This window comes from Ahaetulla prasina, chromosome 6 (assembly GCF_028640845.1).
Source record: "Ahaetulla prasina isolate Xishuangbanna chromosome 6, ASM2864084v1, whole genome shotgun sequence".
Classification (NCBI taxonomy): Eukaryota; Metazoa; Chordata; class Lepidosauria; order Squamata; family Colubridae; genus Ahaetulla; species Ahaetulla prasina.
The window spans coordinates 31,230,119-31,246,351 of record NC_080544.1 but is presented as its reverse complement, the minus strand read 5'-3'; the positions used below and the strand labels follow the sequence as shown (position 1 = coordinate 31,246,351).

At 40.1% G+C, this 16,233-nt stretch overlaps 1 protein-coding gene across 3 annotated transcripts in view; it reads left to right on the top strand.

The window, feature by feature from the left end:
* RNLS (renalase, FAD dependent amine oxidase) overlaps nt 1-16,233 on the top strand; it is a 156,647-nt gene that overhangs the window by 115,225 nt on the left and 25,189 nt on the right. For 2 of the 3 annotated variants that reach the window (XM_058188264.1, XM_058188265.1), the window contains exon 5: nt 6,317-6,490. The exons of the other annotated variant lie outside the window; for it this stretch is intronic. In XM_058188264.1, coding sequence (XP_058044247.1) covers nt 6,317-6,490 — 174 coding nt within the window. The remainder of the gene's footprint in view (nt 1-6,316; nt 6,491-16,233) is intronic. 3 annotated transcript variants of the gene reach the window in all.

The window sequence follows — 16,233 nt, the reverse complement described above, 5'->3', positions numbered from 1 at the left end:
CCATCTGGGAGCAAGAATCAACACCAGATCCTGCCAGGTGTTTCTTTCCCGAGACCGTCTCCTCAACATGAGAGACACGACAAAAAAGGTAAAGGCACTCAAGAGGGTTCCACTTTCACTGCTCTCACAGTTATTGGGAAAGATGGTCTCTTGTCTGTCGATCGTGCCCTGGGCACGTCTTCACTCACGACCCCTACAATGGCTACTTCTCCCACACCAAAGAACAGGCAACAGCCATACCGATATCAGAATTCCTCTGCCCCCAAAGGTCAGAAAGTCTCTACAGTGGTGGCTGTCTCCAGCCCTGACAAAGGGCTGCTCATTCCAGGAACATTGCCGTCTCGTCCTCACCACGGATGCAAGCCTCTACGGCTGGGGTGCCCACCTATCAGACCAGGTAACTCAGGGTCGTTGGTCCCCCAACGACCTCAAGAACGACATCAACTGGTTGGAAATGAGAGCTGCTCATCTAGCTCTCAGGTACTTCCAAGCGCAGCTATCAAACCATCATGTGCTACTGCTGACGGACAACACTACCACAAAGGCCCATGTGAACCGTCAAGGAGGCACCCGATCCCGCATATTGATGAAAGAGGCTGCAGCCATAGGCCTGTGGGCAGAAAAACATCTTCTCTCACTACAGGCAGCCCACATATCCGGAGTCGCCAACACACAAGCGGATTGGCTGAGCAGGACGACCATCGATCAATCAGAGTGGCAACTGCATCCGGATCTGTTTCTCACAATCACGATCAAATTCGGGCAACCCATAGTAGACCTCTTTGCCAGCCCGACCAACAAACAACTTCCAAGGTTCTTCTCCAGGTTCCAAACCCCAGGAGCAGAAGGAACAGATGCTCTACGATGTCAGTGGCCCCGGGGCCTTCTTTATGCCTTCCCCCCGACTCCCCTTCTGCCAAGGGTCATACGAAAGATCTTGGAACAGAAGGCAGAAGTTCTCCTCATAGCCCCTTACTGGCCTCGACGGAGTTGGTTTGCGGATCTGGTGAGCCTGTCCGTCAATCCACCTTGGCGAATTCCACCGGATCAGATTTCCCTACGCCAAGGAGCCATTCTCCACCCAGAACCTCAATGTTACCAACTAGCCGTCTGGCACTTGACAGGGAGATACTAAGGAAAGAAAAGCATTCCATGGGGGTCATCTCCACCCTTCTGGCTTCTAGACGCCCATCCACAACGCGTATTTACGAGGCCACATGGTCATCATTCCATCGCTGGTGTCTTAGACATCGAATAGAACCTACTTCTGCCTCCATTAGACATATCCTGCAATTCCTCCAGGACGGATTGGACAAGGGTTTAGCCACCAACACCATCCGCCGGCAGGTTGCAGCTCTTGCCACTGTTTTATTCTGTGACGGGACCTCCACACTTTCTCAACACCCCCGTATCCGACGTTTTCTGAGGGGAGCTTACAATCTGCGACCGCCTCCGGTACACAGATACCCTACCTGGGACCTAACCCTTGTCCTTCAGAAGCTTACGTCTTCCCCTTTTGAACCCTTGAGCTCCTCCAGTCTCAAGCTCTTAACCTTCAAAGTCGCTTTTCTCATAGCCATAACCTCAGCCCGCAGGATCTCCGAGATCGCTGCCCTTTCGGTCAGGAAGGACTTATTGATTTTTCACTCTAACCGAGTCATTCTCCGATTAGACCCTACCTTTCTTCCTAAAATAAACACAAGCTTTCATAGATCTCAAGAAGTCATCTTACCGGATTTTTGTCCTCATCCCAAGCATCCATCGGAGCGTCGATGTCACACGCTGGACGTAAGAAGGGCCCTGTGTATTTACCTCAACAGAACAGCTCCTTTCAGGAAAACAGAATCCCTATTTGTTTCCTTTCAACCAAGGGCTCTGGGCACCAAAGTCTCCCCATCCACCATAGGCAGGTGGATAAAAACCTGTATTTCCATGGCCTACGACCAGCAGAAACACCATCTTCCAGGCCGCATCACTGCACACTCCACCCGCAGCGCGGCCACCACAGCTGCCTGGGCCACCCAGGCCTCTATCTTGGACATTTGCAGAGCAGCCACGTGGGCCTCTCCTTCGCCATTTATTAAAAACTACAAGATGAACCAATTTGCCTCAGCCGAGGCCTCATTCGGACGGAGGGTCCTGCAGCGAGTTCTTCCTGTTGCTGAGCCTTCCTAATCTTTCCTTTCCCGCCCTAGGGATATTTAGCTTGGGTATATCCCATTGCTTTGGACTCTCTTAGCAGCGTACAGGAGAAGGAACATTGGCTTACCTGAAGGTTCCTTCTATGTACGCTGCGTGAGAGTCCAACCCCTCCCTATTTTCACTTATTGTTTTTGTCTGTATACAGGGATCTGGAGGTTATTGTTCCGTTTTTTCCAGTTTTCACATTGAGTTCGTCTTCTCCAATACCGCTTCTTCGTTAATAAACTGGAGCTAAACAGGAAGAGGAGGTGTGTTTAAACAAATTCAACTCAGTCTCAGGCCAATCAGATGAAGTTAACAACCCATTGCTTTGGACTCTCACGCAGCGTACATAGAAGGAACCTTCAGGTAAACCAATGTTCCTTTTGTTTTGGGTTTTTTGCCTGGAAGAATTCTACGTAAGAAGAATTTCGGGAAGCTTCAAAGATCCCATAGATAAACTTACTTTGCACCATTGGGAGCAAAAAGGTTTACCAACTTGTGGCATCTGGAATGGATATGGAATGGACTGTAATAAAGAAAAGAAGCAACTGGCTCTTGATACATTCACAGCTACCTGCACTGGAGCATGTAAGATGCATGTCTCACCTAGAATGAAGCCATCCAGGCCTTCAGAGAGACTAAGGAGATGCTTAGTCAAGAGAGAGATATGTTAATTGTAGCTTTTTGATTTTCCTCTGTAGGCTGCTGAAAAGTATTTTATCAGTCTGGTCGTTAAAAGTAATTGGAAGTGGAAACTTTCTCTGCGTCTTCTACTAAATTCAGAATCTAGAGGAGAGAATGTGTTTCATAAATGCAAGAAAGAAAGGTCCTCTTCCGCCCCTATCTCACCTGCTGAAGAAGCTACACAATGGACAAAGCATAACAAATCTTTTATTGGGATTTTTAAAAAGAGCTGGGTAAGTTTGGGAAACCTGCACCGATTAAAGACAATCTGGCTGAAATTTTGGCTGATTTTAACACAGGTGATCTATAGAAAGCTATTTTGACTCCTGCAATGTCTTTAAAAAGTGCCCCCAACTAACTTCACAATTTTGAAATCTTTACAATAATGTAGTCTATATAGAGAAAAATTTTAAAGTGTATAGTTAAAGCTGAGGCACTTAACTGAAAGATACCTTGCAAAAGGAAATTCAACAATTAAAGAAAATGACAACCTCATGAAAATGGAATTTAAGTTCACGTTAATTATGTGGCAAAATAAACTCGCCCAAATTCAAAGCCTTTTATGTTGGAAGAAGCTCAGAGTATTAAACGTTTCTCATCAGTTGCGATGGTCTTCATGGACAAATCATATTGTGATCTAACTAGCCATTAAAAATCAAATCAGCCAACAGAATTGCTGCAAATTTTCAATCCAGTTGTGACCTAACTCGGTGGTGGTTGAGTTCCTCAGGAGAAAAACATACATTGAGCTCTCTCCTATAATGTGTTTGGATTATGTTGACAAGAAATTAATGATTTTCAGTTAACAATAAAAGTTTAATCAAGTTCATTGGACAGCAAGAGATAAGACCTTTTTTCCCCTGGGGTTTTGTTGTTTTCTTTTTGCTTGTAGAGGTTGGTGTGAGAAAATCCCTGTGATCTTGAAGGTGCTTCCAAATATTTGAAAATAAAATCTGAAATTTATTCAGAGAGAGAGGAAAGAAGTAACAGTTCTTTCAGTAATGATATAGTTAGAAAAATTCCTTTTACTGCTTTTTTTCAATAAGTAGCATTTAGCAATGGATTTTTTTCTGACTTGAGGTGGGGTAACTGAATATTGAATTTAGTTATGGTTTCACATCGAGTTCCTCATGAAGGAATTTTTTTCTCTTTTTTTTCTTTTTTAGAAAAAAGTTCCTTTTTCTTAGGGATTTTTCATTCTGAACATTTTTTCCCCTGTTTTGCTATAGGTTTCTCCATAATAAGTTTCTTGGTTTTAGTTTTTTATGCAAGTTACTTGTATAATGTGAAGAATATTCATTCTTCAGCTAATTGATTATAGATTTTTGTTTCTTTTGCCTTATCTGGGACAATATTGGGTCCTTTGTGTTGTCAAGTATTTTACATTGTGAGTAATTAGACTGTCATTACATCGTTCTTGCAATGTTAAAAGTCTGAGACACCCATTTTAAAAGAGAAGGGGGTTATTCCCCAATTGAATAAACCAAATACTTTTCTGCGAGAAAAATATTAATTCATTGGCTGGTTTTGTGCCCTAAAGGTATTTTACTTTTTGCTTTCTCATTTGCAAAGTTAAACCTATTTCCCAAGGGAAGAAGTTCTCAGTGATCATACAGATTCTCAGTAATTTTTCTCTTGAAATTAAAAAAAGGATCTGGACTCAAGGAAAATATGACATTCACTTTTGATTGGAGAGCAAAAAAAAAGGAAGGAAAGAAACTGACTTTCAAAGTAGACTGGCTGTTTTGGAAGTCTTCAACCTTTTTCACAGTCTCCCACACTACAGAAGGCACAGTATCTTCCATTGTTTGCCAGATCACCTTCAGGAGCTCAGCTCCAGACAGTATATATTGTGGTCTTTCTTTCCATATTTCTTCCAAATCATAATCCTGTGAAGTAGGTTGGACTGACGGAGAATGACTGTCTCAAAGTTATTCAGTGACCTTCTGTTACAAGTGTATGACCTTGTGCATACACAGCCTGCTCAGGTACATGGATCTCATGGTCCTCCTTTAATCCGGGGTTTCCAGATAGGTGCAACTATCAATTAATCGTAATAGGGACTTGGAGGTCTTCTCAACCAGGACACCCTATACCATTTCAGACAGGTGACTGTCCAATCTTTCTTTAAAAACCTCCAGGGATAAAGCACTTACAACTTCTGAAGGCAAGCTGTTCCACAATCCTGGTCCACAACCAGGAAATAATTAAGAATGCACACAAACCACTTTCAACCAAACACTGAGGCATGTCAGGTTCTGATGGAACATACAGAGATCCAATGAATTCAAAGCCACAACAAAACATTAGTTACCATGTACTTTTGTTCTCTTTCATATTCCCTACTTACCCACGTCCTTCTCAACTCCAGACATCAGCTAGTGGGACAGAAGCCACCAAGTCTAGACCCAGAACAACTAATAGTGTAAGTGGGCTTTGCAACTGCAATTTTTCTGAGTCCTTGCTTTGATGATCCACAAGTCTAGTAGCTGTCATAGAGATTGGGGGATGACTGGATTCCATACGCTCGGCACCTGGCCTCCTGTCTTCTGATGTCATTTCTGCTTTGATCCTTAACTGCTTGGTTCCATCTTATCTACCAGATGAGGTTGTTTAACAAGATTTTGCTTTTGTCATCTCTGCATATGTGATTGCTCCATTTTCAGTTTATGGCAACTTCAGCCTGGTCGCACATTCTTACATGGCCCTATCTCACCTTTTCATCTCACAATTATGGCTGAGGGAGGATGTGATACTTGGTCTCCCCAGTGTGAGTCCATCTTTTCTATACCATGCTGGCCAAGTTCAATCATGGTAGTGCTTTTCAACCTTAAAATGCTGGTGCAGTTTTATTTTGATCATTTATGCATTTTGTTGCCACAAGAATAGAGACCTGGTAACATTATCTCTCTGCTCCAGAAACCTCTTGCAAATGTTAAGAAAATAGTCTTTCCCGTAACCTCTGCACATGCAGATAGACTTGCAAATGGTAATGTGGTTGAGAAAGTTGAAAGCTTTTGGGATGAAATAGGGGAATGATTCCTGAGTGGAAAACTTGATCTCTCACTAATTTAGTGAGCATTTAGTGCAGGCTTTCACAACTTGGCATTTGACAGATGTTTAGAAATTACAACTCACAGAAGCCCCTGCCAGCACAGACTTAGCTATTTTGTGAGGTTCCTTAATCATCCTTTTTTTTTTTAATGATGGCCACCTATAACCTTCTGCCTTTGTTTCCTGACTAGGAAATTCTCTGACACATATTTGTGCGGCCATAACAAAAGCTAAATTGGTGGAAGGGAGAGTTCGTTAAACAATGTGAATGGCCTTTTCTTGAAACACAGAAGTGTTATTATAGAAAAGGGATTAAGTAGATTAACTATAGTATTATTTGCAGGTTTAATGCTCCAAGAGAAAAATAATTGCCTCATTTTTGTTTCCTTCACAGTAATTAACAAACGTTGGAGGCAGCAGCTGGAATCTGTGAGCTATTCCTCTCGCTATGCTCTGGGCCTTTTCTATGAAGCTGGCACACAGTTTGATGCCCCTTGGGCGGTACAATACATCTCCAATAATCCCTGCATATGCTTCGTCTCCATTGATAATAAGAAGCGTGAAATAGGTCAGTGCTTCCATTACTTCTTATAAACAAAGTAAGAATGGAGGGTGTGAATCATGAATAGAGGGAAGGAGCCTCTCTAACATTAATTTGGTTGTACCTGCTGTACCTTCTGAATGCTTTTCAAAAGCAGTCCACGTGGAAATGTTACAGTAATCCAAACGGGAGATGAATTGGACAGGAGTTATTGCAGTTAGAGCTTCCTAACTTCAGTTTGGTAGTTGGGGTAGCAGGCCATAGCTGTAATGTGATCTGCTCCAGGAAATCCCTTAGTAGTAGACCAACCCTGACTGGGGAATATAACACTGTTAAGAGCTAAACCATACAGATCAGTGGTGGGTTGCTACCGGTTCAGACCAGTTCTTGAGAACCATTGGCAAAAATCTGGTCAAGTTCGCAGAACCGGTAACGATGCCCAGCTGGCCACGCTCTTGAATGGTTCCCTTGGCTGAAGAGGTTGTTAAAAAAAAGGTTTTAAAAGGCTCCTCTGGCGATCCCAGCTGAGTTGCCTGATCACCAGAACCTTTAAAAAACATGTTTTCTACAAGCTCTTCAGCCGAAGAGGTTGTTAAAACAATCCTTTTAAGAGGTTCTGGGCTGTGATGAGGCAACTTCAGCTGGGATCGTCAGAGGAGCCTTTTAAAATCTTTTTTTCCTCTGGCGATCCCAGCTGAGTTTCCTCATCATCACAGGCTTTTAAAATCATTTTTAACAACCTCTTACAACAGCCCCCGCCCATGCCCACCCAATTCCCCCTCCCCCACTTACCTAATTACTGCTCCTTTTGGGCTTTCAAAGTCATGCTTTACTTCAGCTACTGTAATCAGTTGCATCAGCTAGCAACTGAATCTACCTGCCTGCAATCCATCTCCTCACTGAGCATCTCAATCTGCCTGCCTCAATTGGGTAAGTAAACTATTAAAAATAGTTAATTAGGTTTTTTTTTAAGGAATTGGGTTTTTTTAAACAGCAATTTAAAGTTAAGGAAGTTTTAAATTTAGCTGCTTTTATCTAAAACAAGGGTCTCCAACCTTAGCAACTTTAAGGCTTGTGGACTTAAACTCCCAGAGTTCCTCAGCCAGCTTTCCTGGCTGAGGAACTTTGGGAGTTGAAGTCCACAAACCTTAAAGTTACTAAGGTTGGAGACCCCTGATCTAAAAAATATAAATAAAATAAAATAATAAAATAAAATATTTGGGCAGCTTTCTGAGATTTGGGGTGTTTCTACAGTGTTTCACTCTAACTACACAAACATACAAAAACTCACAAAGCTGTATGTGGCATTTTGTGTGTGTGTGTGTGTGTGTGAGAGAGAGTCAGTTGTGTTGTGTTGTGTGTATGTAAAGTGTGAAAGTTGATTTTTGAGCTTTATGTGGCTGTGTGAGGTTCCTGCTTGTTCCAGGGGCCATTTTGGGTGAGGTGCAGCTGCTTTTACATCATGTGTGTCAGTTGTGTTGTATTGTGTTGCGTGTGTGTAAAGTGTGAAAGTTGATTTTTCAGCTTTTTGTGGCTGTGTGAGGTTTCTGCTTGTTGCAGGGACCATTTTGGGTGAAGTGCAGCTGCTTTTACATTGTGTGTGAGTCAGTTGTGTTGTGTGGGCGTAAAGTGTGAAAGTTGGTACCTCTTACTGTTTTGTATACTTTATTATTTTTATTATTTATTGTTTTTGGTCACGCCCAGCCAGTCATATGACTGCCAAGCTACTCTCACCAGTCACATGACCACCAAACCATGCCCAGTGTCACATGACCACCAAGCCACACCCATAAAATAAGCCAAGCCCACAGAACTAGTAATAAAAAATTTAGAACCCACCCCTGATACAGATGATACTTGATTGCATCTCAACAAGTGAGTCCTCCATGCACTTTTGTGTAGCTTTTAAAGAATGGTGGGAATAGGGGCACCTCACAGATCTCTCCTCCACTCCAACTGCCAACCAGAAAATGACCCTTTAGGAAACAGGAAATCCACCAAAGAATGGTGCCCCCCTCTCCATTCCTATACATCAGAGCCAGTCCAGAAGGATAGGATAGCTGGGTAGTATTAAAAGTTGCTGAGAAGTCAAAGAGGACTGGGAAGATTGTGTTCCCCCAGTGTCAATCTTTCCAAAGCTTATTTACATGTGCAGCCAGTGCCATTTCCATGCAGAGCCCAGCTGAAACCCAACTGTCACCAGCCCAGATAATCTGTTTTTTCTAGGGTCTTCTGAAGTTGCAGGGCTACCTCTTTTTACTACTGTGTTCTCCAAAACAGGGAGGTTAGAAACTTGTCTGGACTAAATTTGTCCAAAAGAGTTAGATTGAGCAAAGTTTCATAAGCAGGGGTTACACGATGCTTTCTTTCAGAAATGGGTAGGCCCCTTGTCCAAATTTTTTTTAAAAAAAGGAGGATCAGATGCACCAAAAGAATCACAACTCCAACAGAGAAAGAATTTGGAATTCTTTTAGAATTCAGAGTGTGGTAGTTTGTGCGTACTTTGTGTTGTAGTCCTCTTTTGTAGAAGACTTCTGTTTCCTGGCTGCTATTTCCATTCTCAATTAAAAGCTAATTTTCCAAGATTTCCCTTGGAAAAGGCACAAGTTGTTTCATGCTGCTATATTGCTAATGCTGCCATCATTTTTGGATTTACCTTTAAGAACGAGCCATTGGACTCATTGGGGCTTACTTCTATTAAGCATGTGTAATAGGATTGTGTTGTGCAAAAGTTTGCTCTTTTAATCCTGTTTTCAACTCATAGCAGCTAAAAACTCTCTATTCCCTTTGTAGCACAAGGATACAAGGCAATTTGTGGGTGGAATTATATAAGGAATGATAAGGTCTCTTCTGTGTGCACCTCCGTCAAAGTCACTTAGTCTTGATTTTGTTTATTTTGAAGATAAAAGTTTCTCCCTTCACTGACGATTTTGATTACTTCCATTGTGGAAGTAATCTTGAGAAGATACTTTGGTTTCCATCTATTTTTCTCTGTGTTTAGCAATAAATCATACATGCTGGGCTTATTTTCATATTAAATATGCATAAAACTGTAATATGGCATGTTATGGTATTTAATTTTATTTCCTTTTTTTTTGACTAGACGAATATGAAACAATCCTTTTTTTACAATAGTTTAATTGAGACAGTTTTTATTTAGACCCGGGGTAGTCAGCCTTTTTATATCTACCGTCCACTTTTGTATCTCTGTTAGTAGTAAAATTTTCTAACCACCCACCGGTTCCACAGCAATGCATCGTGTATCGTCATCTGTGCATGCCTCTCGCACATTGTGATTGGGTTGTGGGGGGCGCCGGCTACCTGCTCTGCTTGTCTGTTACAGCTGGGTGGTGTGGGGGGAGATGCGTGAGCTATTCTGGGGCGAGGCTCTTTTGTTTGCGGTCGCACTGTAGCGCCATTTAGTTTCACTTATGTAACGTGAACTAAACTTATGCACGGGCGATATAAATAGTATATTTTCAGAAATTTAAATTGTCACGGGGAATTTTATGAAAACCTAATGAAAATGTTTTTAAATAATGCTATGAAAATTTTTTTAAAAGTCAATTAAATTAAAAAAAAGGAAAGTGCTTCAGTATCGAACAAAACCCCTACCGCCCACCATGAGAGCTGCAACACCCACTAGTGGGCGGTAGGGACCAGATTGACTACCACTGATTTAGACCCTTCTTCATACAATTCTCATTTTAGCAGTCAGAGTATGTCAGGAATAACTCCTCTTCTTTATTTATTGATTTACTTAAAACATCTTTATATATCCCATCTTTATCTTTTGCACTTTTTCTTCCCAATATATAGCCTTTTGCTATCTTCCTAAAGCTTGTAAAATATTATTGAAAGTGAATTTGAATGTTTGAATGTTAAGAGGAAGTTATAAAAAAGATGCATTAGAATTTACTGATTTTAGAAATATTTTTAAGGAAAAGTTATTTTAAAATGGATGTTAAAAGAAAAACCCAAGATCATTGTAGATTGTATTGTTTAAATCAATATATCAGAGTCTTTCCTATAACAGTGACAATATCACCATTGTTTCTTTATATCAACATGCTGGATTCAACCAGCTGCTCCTGGTGGATTAAAAGAAAGCCAGGCATACGTGACACAGATTTATAAAATGGGGGTTAGGAGAGAGGATAGAAATATTTGTTGGCAGTGATTTCTCTAAGAAAACCATCTTTCTCCAGGGGAGTGAACTATATAGCTGTTGTAAGACTTAAAGAACTCCTGAAGACAAGCAAGTGCAGATGAATTACTTCCCACAAGGCCTCATTATGACAAAGGGCCTCTCCTTCTCTCTTTTTTATGTATTTTGTTGTCCCTTGATAACTTGGTTGGATTTTGCAATTCTATTCCAAGAAAGGAGTGGGACAATAGTGTTTATTAATAGGAAAACATAAATAGTTGGTGGTGTTTCTGTTTAATCTGAGGTTTTCTAAGGTGATTTCTTAGTCTCTATCCCACCACCCCACATCCCACCCTCATCCAAGGCTATAAAATAGTTGAATAAGAAAAATGGAGATAATTTTTATTATTATGCCTATACCTAACCTCTTCAGAGTAATGTGTATCTCTGAAAACTAGGACGCTCATGATGAAATCTCCCTAACCAAAAACACATACGGTTTTGTGCATAATTCTTATCATGTGTATATTTAAGCATAATTATATTAATATTAAATTAATAGCAATTATTTATAAAAGATTCTTGCTATGCTCATTAGCATTGCATAGCCATTATGACTGAGATAGGTATGCAGATGGATAGAACAGGTCTCCCTTCTTTTCAAAGAACGGCATTTCTACCCAATTCCATTGCTTAGAACTTTAAAAAAAAGAGTGGGATTTGCCAGAAGAAGGATCAAGTTGTAAGATGAAGACAGAAGGCATCATTCTTCTTTGTCTTGTCTGCACGCTATGCGTAGGCATCCTGATACGATGCCAACTGTATCATGCCAACACACAGCAAAGCCAGAAGAAAATAGTGCTTCTTAGCTTGCTGGATTCAGTCTCACCTCAAGGAAGGTTTAAAAGTAGAAGCTAATCATAAGACGGAGAATCTGAAGATTACAGATTCCCTAGCTGGGAATTTAGTATGTAGTTACCAGGACAAGAATATTGAAAGGGGACCTCAGAGCATCTCAACAGAAATAAATGAAAATAGCCAAAGTCTCTTCATTCTTGATTTTTTGTCATCTAGTATTTCTGTTATTCTGTTCCACCAAGTATTCAGGTTATTTGAAGTTTTTACTTCTTGGCTAGTTGTAAAATTTTAACTTGGTTCCAAGTGGTTTTTTTTTTCATACTCCGTACTACTTATTGACTTAATTATGTTAGATTTTTTTTTTTATAAAAAGTTTTATTTTTACAATCATATCAAATAATTCATCCAATGTACAGTTATATACAATTAGTCGGGCTTGCCCAGTCACCACCCCCCTTTTTAACACTCTTCCCTCTTCTACCTTCTTCTACTTTCCAGACCTTCCTCTCCTTCTCTTATCTACATCCTCTCCTCCCTCCACCCTACACCTTCCTTCTCCCTCTTCTACCCCTCTTCCTTCCTCTTCTCCTCTTTCCTACCTCCTACTCTCTCTTTTCTCCCTCCCCACCGTTCTAAAATGGTAACTGGGCAGACCCGACCCTGCATTAATTATATTTATACATTTAAGCATTTTGGATTAAAGTATGGTGGATCATGCAGAATATTTTGAAAAAGAAGATTAAGTTTACTCCGCAGTTCTTTCTACTAGGAATTATTATGGACTGTACAGCTATAGAGACTAAATTGATTTTGAACTTAATAACAGCCGCAAGACTTTTGATTGCTTAGTATTGGAAGAAAGAAGAATTACCTACAATTGAAGAATGGACACTCAAAGTATCAAATCTGGCAGAGATGGCAAAAATCTCCGCTTACTTGAAAGACTATACACTAGAAAAATATATTTTAGAATGGAAAATGTGGATTGATTATATTCAAAATAAGTATCAGATAAAAAAATATCGAATAGCATATGAGTAAATTTAGGAAATATTTTGTATTAGATATATTTTTGAAGGAGAGGGGAATTGAGAGTGTGACTAAGTGTGGTGTGACTAGAGATTATAATTTAGGAATTATTTTAGATTATGATTGTTAGTTTTGATACCCTGCATTTTGTTCTGGGAAGTCGGGGTGGGGGGTGGGGGGTAAGGGGGAGGGGAATTGGGAGGGGTTTGGTAGAGATGGAGTGATGGTTAATGTACAGGGAATTATGTTAGATTTTTAAATGATGACAAAAACCATTATCTTGGCTTCTGTTTGAAGGCCTAACATTAATCTTTTTTTGTTATGCTTCTTTCCTTCCCTTTTGACATATAATAAAAACAAAAAATGCTTCACCATTGCATTCTTTACAATTAATTAATTAATTACAGACCAATCTCTTTATGCTGCATCACCTGCAAAGTTATGGAATCAATCATTAACCATTCCATTACCCTCCACCTAGAAACAAAAACCTACTCTCTGATAAACAATTTGGTTTCAGAAAAAAATTATCCTGTAATCTTACAACTTCTATACTACAAGAACATATGGACTACAACTCTTGATGAGAGCAAAGCAATAGATGCAATTTATATAGACTTCTGTAAAGCTTTTGACTCTATGGTACATGACAAACTTCACCTAAAACTAAAATTCTACGGCATCTCCGGACCCCTCCACAGTTGGATAACAGCGTTCCTGTCAAACAGACAAGTGGTCAAAATAGGCAGTGCGCTGTCAAATCCTGTTCCTGTCAATAGCGGCATTCCCCAAGGCAGCGTTCTTGGACCAACACTCTTCATATTATACATTAATGATCTCTGTGACCATATTATAAGCAACTGTGTTCTCTTCGCCGATGATGTTAAACTATTTAACACTACCAACAATACAGCTATCCTCCAAAAAGACCTTGACAATTGGTCAAACAATTGACAACTCCAAATATCAACCAACAAATGCTCTGTCTTACACATTGGCAAAAAAAAACAGAACACAAAATATAAGCTGAGTGGACATGACCTTGTAGATGACCCTCACTGTCAAGGACCTTGGAGTACTCATATCTAATGATCTAAGTGCCAAAGCCCATTGTAACAACATTGCCAAAAAGGCATTAAGAGTTGTAAACCTAATCTTGCATAGCTTCTCCAGTAATATCACACTACTAACCAGAGCATACAAAACATTTGCTAGACCAATTCTTAAATACAGCTCATCTGTCTGGAACCCACACTACATATCAGACATTAATACAATTGAACGTGTCCAGAAATATTTCACAAGAAGAGTCCTACATTCCTCTGCTCGCAACAAAATACCTTATGCCACCAGACTTGAAATTCTGGGCTTAGAAAACTTAGAACTACGCCGCCTTCAGTATGACTTCAGCTTCAACAACAACAATACACGAGGACACAATAGATACAAAGCAGTTTGGAGTGAATCGCTCCAAACTTGATTGCAGAAAATACGACTTCAACAACAGAGTGGTCAATGCCTGGAATGCACTACCTGACTCTATCATTTCATTTCCAAACCCCCAAATTTTAACCTAAGACTGTCTACTGTTGACCTGACCCCATTCCTAAGAGGTCTGTAAGGGGCATGCATAAAAGCACCAGCATCCCTACCATCCCTGTCTTAATGTTTCCTCTATTTGTATCAATTTTATAGATACAAATCCATACCAATCCATGTTTATACATATTACCTAAAACATTTTTGACAAATAAATAAAAAATAAAATAAAAGAAAGAAAGAACTATTCAGTGAAACATTTCATGCATACATGAACAATGTGGATCACACAAAGGTAATGAAGAGCACATGGAGCTAAATAACCTATATACTTTGGTCAAGTCCATGTTACTTTTTAAAAATGGTCAAATCCCAGCCCTTTAGTGGAGATGACCTTGCATATTCCAATGTGTTGTTAGAATCTTGCTGTCCAACGCTATGCCCTTTTAAAGGTACAGATGCTTACATAAGTCAATACCAAACCTTATTAATTATTGAAAACTTAGCTTTACCAATGAAAAAACTTTTCCCATCACAAGTATAAAGTACTCAAGAATTCATCTCCTGGAAAGCACCTGTACTTTGGGTACAGTGGTGTCTTCTAATTTTTTTATTTTTTATTTTGCCTGAATATTAAATAGTTTATATACCTTTAAATAGGTTCTGTGGGATGAAGAGAATTTTTCAGCATGAATTCTTAATCTACCCAATACACTGGACACTACAGAACTATGTTCCGTTTTTCTATTTATGGGCCTGCTAATATTTTGTAGCATTCAAATGAAGTATGTTATTCTTCCTTTTGAAGTATGATTATATTTGGAATCATATGATTTTGAAGAAATTGTAGGTAGTTTCCCTTGACAGGTCATGTCACCTATTCATTCAAGCCCTCATCTCTACTTTATAATTCATTTCCTCTTCCTCACAACGTTACAATGAAATGATTCACAAAGAATTGAAAGACAGAATAAATTATCCCAGTGCTCTCTTCAGTGAGTCCCTGTAATAATGTGGTCTGTACATTATAGTAATTCCACGGAGAACAGAAGAGGGTCAGCAAGTCCCTCTTCTGAATTGAATTTTTAATAATAATAAAAAAATTTAAGAATGGCCTATCCATTTGGAAAGTAACACTAACGTCAGTACTGACATTTCAGAGGAAATTCCAAGTTTATTTTTAGAGTCAAAGGAATTTTTTATTCATTGTTAATTGCTAGATACATATTAAATTTAAGATTATTTTTCACTAGGGAAAGATTCTTCCTCTCCCTTAATTCCTTGCACAAAGTGAAAGCACTTGTCTTTTTTACAGTACCAACATATTGGAAATCTGAGGCACTTGCTACCTTTGAAGATCGGAAGAATGCAAAGATAAATCTGCACATAGGCTTAAGTGCATGTTTTCCAAAACAAGCAGGTCAACCGATCTCCCTTCCATCTAACCATCCATCCATCCCATCTTTTTTTTTTTCTAGGAGCTTTAGATATCTTAAATTGACTTCTTTCAGTCCCTGATAGAACTCTGGTGGACCTGAAAAAGAATGACTAGCTGATTGTTTCCTTGTGAGTTTCTATGGGGAATTTGAGCCTCCCTAATTTTAGTCCAAAAACCCTTCTTGTTCAGAAAACTCACCATTCTCTCAGTCGGGGAAAACGGCCGTCAGGACTGGGTAACTTCTCGTTGCTGATTGGACCGAGTCTTTTAAATTGTTGTTTGTGGTCCCCGCCTCCTCCTATTTCCCTCCAGCTTTTTCGACTCGGTTTGCTAAGGACCAGAGCGTTATTTGTTACCTCAGACTGGATTTTCTGGTTTGGAGGTTCTAGGTTTGTGGTTAGTTCAAAATTTTTATTTTTATTTTTTCCTCTAGCAATACTTTTGAATATTTTTATTTTTCTATTTTTTATTATTTTTTTACTGGTTTGGAGCGGTGAGCAGGACTGGCTCCCGAGCCCGCTGAGGGCCGCCCAGGCGATTTCGCCAGCTAGCCAACATTGCAATCAGCGCTCACGGGCTTGCCCCCAAAGCGCGAAGAGCTGCCGGAACAGTTGAAGGGCCTCGGAGCAGCTCACGGGCTTGTCCCCGTAGCGCTCCCGTTTGGCAGCCAATTTCGCTCTCTCTCTCTTCTTCCCCGTCTCGCTCCCGCTCGCGGCAAGGAAAACTCAACGGCCGCGCCAGAAGCCGCGAGGCGAGCAG